The sequence below is a fragment of the Camelina sativa genome, chromosome 11 (assembly GCF_030686135.1).
Source record: "Camelina sativa cultivar CO46 ecotype springtype chromosome 11, ASM3068613v1".
NCBI lineage: Eukaryota > Viridiplantae > Streptophyta > Magnoliopsida > Brassicales > Brassicaceae > Camelina > Camelina sativa.
In genome coordinates this window covers 5,971,044-5,980,980 of record NC_141890.1, presented here as the reverse complement: position 1 = coordinate 5,980,980, position 9,937 = coordinate 5,971,044, and the positions used below count along the sequence as shown (strand labels likewise).

The window sequence follows — 9,937 nt, the reverse complement described above, 5'->3', positions numbered from 1 at the left end:
TTTTTGAAACAAATAAATTATCATATTATTTATTATAATTAAAAAATAGTTTTATTTCTGGATATACCATAAGTTGAATTTTTAAAAAGAAATATAAATTGTTCAATCAATAAAATAATCAATCTTTAGTAATATTATTCTTTAGAAATAATATTTTTATTGAATTAAAAATTTTACTGAGTAACGGGTCAAAATTTGAATATTTAAATTCAAATTTACAAAATTATGTCTTATAATGACATTTCAAGTCATGATGTAGAATATACATTGTTGAAATAACTTCACATATATAATATAATACAACATATTAAAATTTTATTTTAAAATCAAAAATATTCAAAATTTTATATAAAATAAAATTTAACTAGTGTTATAGCACGAGTACTTATCTAGAATCATTAACAATATAAAACTTACAAAATATGTTTTTTTTTTAAGCCATCATATTTAGCATATGATTTTATTGCATAATGTTTTATCAAAAACAATCACATAAATTATATTTTATATAAAAATTATAATATAAATAAAATGAATTTCAACCCGTGTTCTAGCACGAGTCTTAATCTAGTTCTTTTAGTATAGTACATAACTTAATGGACTATAGTTTTTATATGATAAAAGGCGTTAAAAACAAAACAAAACTATGATGTAATTTTTTGTGATTGAAATAATTTTTTGTAATATTCTTACGATATATATATATATATATATATATATATATATATATATATATATTTGGCTTGAAAGTATTTGGGTTCAAAATTAGGCATTGTTCTATAAGAGAAAACTCCACAGTTCATTTTGATCAGATTAGAATTTTGGTATGTATATTTTACATTCAAATTTATTTTTACTAGAAATGTTTACAATACTATTGTTTCTTACAAAATGACCATTCAATTATGATCATAAACTAAAAAGAAACAAAGAAACAAACTATCTTTATGGTTAAATATTAAAATTATGAAACACAAAAAAGCTTCTGAAAAATAATAACGAAAACAAAAGAAAAGTGTAAGTGTTGCAACTATAAATTAAGGTTGGTGATGTACACACGTGTACAATAAAGATACTACAAAAAGCTTCAATTTTAATATTTTTAAGATGAATATTTTGAAACTGTAATTTGAATATGACTTTGACTTCATACACTATGGGTTGGAATGGTAACAACGGATTTGGTTATGCGGAACAAATGATTTGACAGTGCGGTACGGTTCAATTGCGGTTCATACGGGATAAATGTATTTGCGGGACAAGTGCGGTTAATGCAAAATAAGCGGTATGGAATGATGTTTGATTGGTGAAAAAATATTTGCGGTACACTATAAAATATATGACTTGTAAAAAAATAAAAAAATGGATTACATATTATAAATTTTTTATTGTTGGATAAAAATTATGAAAACATCATATAATTTCTAAATAAGTAATGTAACATTTAAAATCAAATATTTTTTAAAATTGCTAAAACATAACTAAATTACATAATTACACATTTAAATTCACAAACTCTTATGTAATAATAATAAGATTTATAGAAAAAGTTAACTAGAATTTTTTTTTTAATAGTAATGGCTACTAAAAGAAAAATGAGAAAAATGATTTTTTTTTCTTTAAATGGTATGAGAGAGAAATTATGTATAATATTTCTGAATATTATTTTGTGTGTTTATGTTAAATAAATATACAGATTTATTATTATAAAAATATATATGTTATCCAGTGGATGCGGATTTCATGAACCGCTGGTTATTAGACATGTTACAAAATGAAGTGCGTTTTTTTATTTGATAGGCAATACTTGTTAGCCTAGAATACCGCAAATCAATATATTTTTTGAAATGAAAAAACGCATATTCATGTTAACAATTGTGATTGGTGTTCTATATGCGGTTTTGTAATTTTTTCAGAAATCCGCATTTGGTATTGTTACCAATCACTACCTATAATATATATGTACTAATTAAATTACATTGAAGTCATTTTAACATTAATAATATAGTTCGATTGCTTTCCTTTTCTGCTTTTCTTGGTGTCTTTCTCGACAGTACATACCCTAAAAAGTAAAATACGAATCTCAAAGCTATATATTTATATCTAATTGCTGCCCCAGAAAAATCATTTGTGGATACCAGATTTATTGTTATATATGAATACGCAATAATGTTAAACCAAGTATAGAAAAAAAGTAAGGAAACACGGTGTCTAATTAGATTATAATACATTTCTGGTTAAATATGATGGAAGTTTACAAAATTATTAATAAAATAAGAATAAACATATGTGTTAAAAGTTAAAACTGTTAACTGATAATTAATATCATACGTTGAACGTAAAGAGTAAAAGAAACAGTATTGTATTATGCTCCGATCTATATGTATATTAAAATGTAATTGTAGTCTTTTGCGTTGGAAGTCATCCAAAACTGAGAAAAAAATGAAAAATATTATAAAATCACGATTAAAATATTGGACAATCATTAATTAATAAATGTATTTTCTTTTGTCAGAATTAATTGGGAATCAAATAAGGGCATAAAATCTATGTAATGTATGTATGTGTATGTGTGTGTGGGACGTATCTAATGAAATCTGGACACAATCTGATCCAGCGATGCAGTAGTTACTGATCTTAATAACAAACCATAAAAAAGATTTTTTATTTATTTATAAAAAGATAAAATAAAAAAGCTTATAAAGAAGAGATCACCATTAGAGATCTCTTCGATTCCTCAGCTCAACGCTAACCAAACCAAACCCCACACGCAGAGAAAGAAAAAAAAAAAAACACAATTGTTGGGTCTTTTTTCTCTCTCTCTAGCAAGACTTTCTCTCTCTAGTTCTTGATAATTATTATCATTCCGGTGAATAAACCAAGAAATGGGTAGTAGTTTTTTCGGGAGACCAAAAATGGGTGGATCTTCGTCGTCGTCACCAACTTCTTCTTCCTCTTCAAAGAGAGGGAAGAACAAGAACGGTTCTGACAAGCCTAAGCAGCCACAGAGAGGTCTCGGTGTGGCGCAGTTAGAGAAGATTAGATTACACGGAGAATATAACTGCAACAGCTTCAATACTTACCCTTCTTATCATCCCTCATTCAATCATCAGGTACAGATTTCACACACATATACATATCTACATAGATCCATGTGTATATATTCTAGTAGTAATGGTTTTTATAACTTCTAGAATTTTTAGAATCATCCGTGACACCAAGGATGATTTTAATTGGGGTTTTCTTTTTGATCATGAGAGCTAACTGTATGCTATAAGGATTTTCTTACAGCTAAGGCTTGGTGAGGAAGCATATTGGCGTTTATAGCATAACAACATGATCAGATCATTCATCATCATATATATAATGCATAAAAAAAAAAAACTATTTTCATACGTAATGTCTAAATCGAATTGTAGAATGATATATATTTAGTTTACAGATTCATCATGCATTTGTTTCATCTTTTTGATCGAAATGGGCTATACTAATAACGATCGTGTTTGTGAATGTTGAATAATGTAGGATGATGTGAGGATGCAAGCAGGATATCAATCCATACCATCTTCATCACCATCCTTTACATATGCATCATCATCACCATCATCGGTTCCTTACGGCTTTCACCCAAACATGATGGTACGTCTATGTATGCCACATCCAAATGTTGTATATGTGTATATCTATAGAAATCGTATCTAGTACTGTGTGATTTCACAAACTAATGATATACTCATTACATGGTTGTTCTTAAATGCATATCTTTTTAGATTTAGAAGATATTTAAATCAGATTCTTATTAACTTAGATCGAAACGTAATTAATAGCAAAATCTTCAGTTATATTCGTATTAATCATCATTGTTTTCTATCTATCAAAAAAGTAAAAGAATCTCAAACAATTTTATTCCGTTCTACCAACTACTAATTACTAATTATAGACGTGAAATTAAACAAATGGAATAAGATCCATGTACATTAAAGTCGGAGGAAATTATTTTTAATAAGTCAGATTTCGTCAATAAGGTTTCTCATTATTCTTTTTGTGATCTCACAGATGAATGCAAATAATGATCAATACGAGAGAACAACAATAAGATACGGAGATTCTCAGCCTCACGTAGCACCGAGGTCCGTACTCATTGTTATAGTTATATGATTATATGTATAAACATTATTTTAGTTTACATGTAATGTTGTTGATATACATGCATGTAGATGTTTTGTGACATATTTAAAACAAAAGCTAATAATTGTTCTACAACACAGTTGGAACCCGAGCTACGGCATCTTGGAGAGCCAACATTTTGTGGAACCAAACACAACCAGACACTTCTTACACGAGGTCATTATTTTATATAAGTCCATACATATATACTGTATTTTATATTACCGTATTTTTTAAGAGATATAATGGTTAGTAAGTACTTAGATTTGACATGATCGTGTTTGTTGTCTCTCTGAATGAGTTTTTTTCCCCAATGGTTATAGGATCCAAGAAATAAATCGTTGGGATCGGGTATTCAGGACTTCGAATCGAGTGAAGCAAATGAGCTAGATTTGGAGTTGAGATTGTGACTTTAATTAATGTATGAACTCATATTATTGAAAAAGATGCCATGGATTTGTTATACATTCAAAGCAAATTAGAGAAATAATATATATAGGTCATTTGATTTGATTTATGGCCTTATGGGTTTATATGAAGATGTTTTTTTTAATATATAGAGTATATTTGTAAATTCATCTACATAATTTCGTATAAATCTTGAATCACAACGACGGTCAATGGAAGGCTTACGTAATCACGTCTTCTTGCCCCTCGTTTCGTCTATTAGAATCTCCCTTAATAGAAAGTTGTGCACTAGTGATATACTTTTTTTTTGTTGTTGGGACAAATTGTGAAATAATTTTCTAAGACAAAGAAAATTGTATTCTACAAGTACGTGTATTATGTAGTAAAAAAGAAAAGAAGTGTATATGTAGTAGTTGAATTATATATAAACTAAACTGCTGTATGCATGAGAGACAATTCTTATTAACCAACTATATTAATTAATTTAAATTTTACATTGGACCAGTAACAATAAAAATAAAACTTTTATCAAAATTAAATGATCAAACTTAAGATGAGAAAAGTTAAATGATGCATAGAAGGGGATGATGGTGCCTCTAGACATTGTTCAGTGAGTTTAAACTTGTAAATAGAGCTGCCTTAAAATTAAAATGGTTTATTCGGATAAATTAAAATGTTGGCCATATGCTTTTATATGATTATATGTGTTGTAAGAAGAGCCAACAATGGTACGACATCATCGAAAAAACGATGTTGATTGATTACTTTTGTGATTTAAGATTAAAATTAATCTTTATGTAAGAATCTATCAATTGGTTGGTCTCTGTGGTCTCTAGTGATAGATTGAAAATAAAAGCGATACACAATAACTTTGACTGATTGAGATTGGTGTCATTGATCTAATAATGACAAGAAATGGAAAAAACGAAACTAAAAGTTTAGAATATATAATTATGAATTCTTTTTTCTCGTACAATATTTGTCTATTTACCATTGATCGAGCTTTATCATGAATTTAATAATATAAGAATATTTCAATACTATTCAACACCCACCGAAAGTTATTATTCTTGATTGATCACTAGATCTGATTACTTGAACCATAAAAAATAAAACCTTAAAAGAAACGTTTTAATCATGTTTTAAACTAAATTTGATCTATCTAAAGTAATCTTTGTTTACAGTGTTATAGTTCACCGTTGACGAATTTTTAATGTTTTTGAATGGAGAAGATACAAATCTATATATGTCCAATCTCTGTCTGTCTGTCATGTTAATCGAAAACAAACAGAACATTAGATCTGAAAGTCGAATCGAAATTAGTCAAGTTATTCAGCTTTTTCATTCTAAATGGGATATAATCATATGCACAAATGCTCAATGGACTCAACCCGCTTCCAGTCAGATAATTTGGACGCACAATGCTTAATAGCTAATCCTATGTTTGTCCGAAAGGGCTTTAATTTGGACTTTGTTTGATGCCCAAAACAAACTAGTCATGAACAAATGATATTTAATTTGTCCCAAAAAGAAGAAGAAAAAATGATATAAATAAGCCTAATTGAGTATTTTCTTAAATGATCATAAGTTTTATATAAATAAAATATATTTTTTATTTGTAAAAAAAACAAACAGTTACGCTTATTATAACCTTGGATTTCTCTATTTTGTAAATCAGCCCCTTTTTATAAGTTAACATGTGTTTTTTTTATCTTAGATATATGATCAGAATTTATATAAAAAACAGCATGCCATAGAGAAATAACCTAAGACCACTCGCGTATTGCTTGTTCGACAAAAGTAGGCAAGCAAACAAACAAAATAATGATTTAAAGTCCTATGAAACGAAGAGAAAAAAAATCTCGAGCTCTTATTTTAGTGATTAAAAAAATGAGACTGTAGGGACTAAAATAGACCGGTTTGACCCAAACCAATATACTAAATGATTGCAAATTCAGATTTTAATTATGTTTGGTAAGGCAGGAAGAACGAAATTGTATTGGTTAAATTCTGAATGATGAAAAAAATAGAGATAGGAATTAGAGAAGTTGATGGCAACGGCATAGTGTAGTCTTCCTCACGTATAATCCTCTGCTTCTACCACAACCGCGTGAGCCAGCTAACAAATGTCAAGCTTCTTATTTTCTCTTTTCAAAATTTCATTATAAAAAAATCGACATGTTGGTAATTAAAAATTGAGATAAATACATATTCATAGTACCTTTTCAAGATAGCATTTTTTTTATGTAAAAGAATTTAGTGATCTAATTGTTATGTTGTGTAGTTCATGCATACACAGTTCATTAGGTGCACGTCATTGTCAAAATAATATACTTTTTTGGACTACGTCAACACTTCGTTTTGCTTCGAATTCGGTATATATAAAGGAAGCCCTCTTCATAACCAAAATGGAGTTCGAACAGAGTCCCAAATCCAAGAGATTTGAAACAACAATCAAATTCGTAAAATGGCCGGTCTCGGAGCGAAGACGTTACTGTTCGTTCTGGTGGCCACGTTAGCGACATTTGTGAAGGCAGACTTCAAGAAGAATATGATCGTTACATGGGGTAAAGATCATATTGGTATGACTGGTGACAACCTTCGCCTTGTCCTAGACAAATCTGCAGGTAATATATAGTACTATCTTATAACACCGTAACTTCAAAATCAATCCATTTTAATCTATATAGTTCATGACACAAAACTTGATAAATAAACGTTAAAAATGTTTTGTGTGTGTATGTGTGCAGGATCTGCTATTCGATCAAAGGTGGCTCATTTGTTTGGAAGCGTAGAAATGCTCATCAAACTTGTGCCAGGGAATTCTGCTGGAACCGTTGCAGCTTATTACGTAAAAAATACTAATATCTTATACTTTATAGAAATACAAAAACTTATTAGTGTTTTTGTGATTTAATGATGGATTAATTTTCTTTAGTTATCATCTACGGGAAGTGCACACGATGAGATAGACTTCGAGTTCCTAGGGAATGCGACTGGTCAGCCTTACACAATCCACACCAACATATTTGCTCAAGGGAAAGGAAATCGCGAGCAACAGTTCCGGCCATGGTTCAATCCAACCACTGGTTTCCACAACTATACCATCCATTGGAACCCATCCGAAGTTGTGTAAGTAATTAGATATAAGGGCGTTTTCTTAAGTCTTACAAACTCTAAATCTTTATTTTCTCTCTTTTACCAAAAAAAGAAATGGTTTCTATATATCAACGAATTTCTTAATGTAATGCAACATTAAAAGTACACACACTTGATAATTTTTTGTATCATTTTGATCATAACCTTTTTGAGAATCTCAAACGATTGCATATTTTGCATATACTCATACGTATATATAAAACCTAACTTAAATGAACTTGATATACTTATCATGATTTTTTTTTTTTTTGTTGTATAAAATAAAACATGCGACACAACTTATTATGTAGGTGGTTCGTGGATGGAACACCGATCAGAGTATTTAGGAACTACGAGAAAGAAGGAATCGCATACCCAAACAAGCAAGGAATGAAAGTGTTTGCGAGTCTATGGAACGCAGACGATTGGGCAACACAAGGAGGACGAGTGAAGACTAACTGGACACTAGCACCATTTGTGGCCGAGGGTCGTAGGTACAAGGCAAGAGCATGCTTGTGGCAGGGACCGGTCAGCATCAAGCAATGTGCAGACACAACCGTACGGTCTAACTGGTGGACATCGCCATCGTTTAGCCAACTAACTCCATCGCAGCTGACGAGGATGCAAAAGATAAGAGATGGGTTTATGATCTATGATTATTGCAAAGACACTAACAGGTTTAAAGGTGTTATGCCTCCGGAATGCTCCAAGAGGCAGTTCTAATATAATGAAAGTTCCATCTTTTGTTTTTTTTTTATAAAAATAATACATTCTTCCAAATCTCTCTGTCTTTCATGTGTGATGATTCATCTATAACTTGAATTTGTGCAATCTTAACAAACAAGGAGAAGTAATTTTCTTTTTATGCAAAAAAACAATAGCATAAAAAAAAATCCAAACATTCATGGGCCTAATTTATCCATTTTGGAGAAATTTACTGAAGTAAAAAAAATTATATATAAACAGACTTAGTTTTCACATACATTATACTATCTATAAAATACGTGTTGCCGAAAATAATAAAAAAATCTTTTGTGGGTTGAAAATTAGAAAAATAATAAATAATAAATAATAAAAGCTATACCGTGAACATAATGATTCTGTCCAAACAAACTGTATTACAATTGATTTCGGTTTGGTTTTAATGGTTTAGAAATTACAATTGATTTCTGTTCGGTTTACATTGAGTTTGAAAAGAAGAAACTAAAAAATAAAATAAGAAAACAGTCAGGCCACGCAACCGCAATTTCAGAAAAAAAGAGCGTCGAATGAAATAGGCATGATTGGATCATTCTGCCCTCAGTGTCTTTGCATTGATTTAACTTTAAATTGATCAGTGAGGCAAGCTTAAAGCTCCCTAAGATGGTGCTTTACGATTGTGCTATAATCCAATCATTTTGTATTGCAGGAGAACAGTAGTAAGACAAAGCATCCTCAATTTCTCTATAAAGCCAAGCTATACAGAGTTCTTGAAGGAGGAAGTTTGCTTCTGAGTCCTATCTTTTCTTATTCTGCAGTTGTTGGAGGGGTTGATTTATCATTACAATGCTAATTTTGTGTTACCTGTTGGCTGTGGTCTGCAGTTGGAGTTCCTAAGATGGGTTGGAGTGGATGGAACAGAGAATGCTTTAGTGATGAATTTGTTAGGGCAAGTCTCGAAGATCTATTCATGAAAGTTATTACCAAAGACGGTTTTCATGTTGGCTGGCATGAGTTTTAACTGGGGGCATTAACTTTGTGATACTACTAGCTATCAGTTCTCTGATGTGCTCCAGCTGACAAGAGTAGATATATTGTAGTTTTTCTTTCTTCTGATCTGATGAGCAAAAAAAGATTACGTGCCTCTTGGGAACTTTACTGAGTTTTCTGCAGTGGGGAAGCTCTTTTAGACGGGGTTGAAGATCTAAATGGATCTTTTCCATGAACAGCTTACTGTTTCACACAAAGGCATGACGATTATGTTTAACAAATTCTCCTTTCAAGATTCTCCCAAATGACAGACTTCAGTCACTTCACCTTTGTATAAAATCTTGCAATTTGGTTTTCTTGTGATTCATTCTCATCAGTTTTGTTCTAGACTACTCCGTTCATATTCCTGTGTAGTTTCCTGAGTTGAGGGGGCACAACCTGGTTTGTTGTTTGATCAACATTCTTTGCAGAAAAATCAAGAGCCAAGCTTGAGCAGAGATGTCTTCAAAGGCTTGAGTCAAGAATAGCTTGCTTG

General features: G+C 30.5%; 2 protein-coding genes across 2 annotated transcripts; both read left to right on the top strand.

Annotated features, from left to right (window-relative positions):
- The first annotated feature begins 2,725 nt into the window (after positions 1-2,725).
- On the top strand, positions 2,726-4,747 carry LOC104721987 (protein SPEAR3). The gene is made up of 5 exons (XM_010440074.2): positions 2,726-3,113; positions 3,526-3,639; positions 4,057-4,130; positions 4,269-4,344; positions 4,491-4,747. Exons 1-5 carry the CDS (start codon positions 2,886-2,888, stop codon positions 4,575-4,577), a joined length of 579 nt encoding a protein of 192 aa, XP_010438376.1. The 5' UTR covers positions 2,726-2,885; the 3' UTR covers positions 4,578-4,747.
- A 2,234-nt stretch (positions 4,748-6,981) lies between these two features.
- Positions 6,982-8,503, top strand: LOC104721985 (putative xyloglucan endotransglucosylase/hydrolase protein 26). The gene is made up of 4 exons (XM_010440072.2): positions 6,982-7,202; positions 7,326-7,426; positions 7,514-7,707; positions 8,025-8,503. Exons 1-4 carry the CDS (start codon positions 7,043-7,045, stop codon positions 8,434-8,436), a joined length of 867 nt encoding a protein of 288 aa, XP_010438374.1. The 5' UTR covers positions 6,982-7,042; the 3' UTR covers positions 8,437-8,503.
- Positions 8,504-9,937: the final 1,434 nt, after the last annotated feature.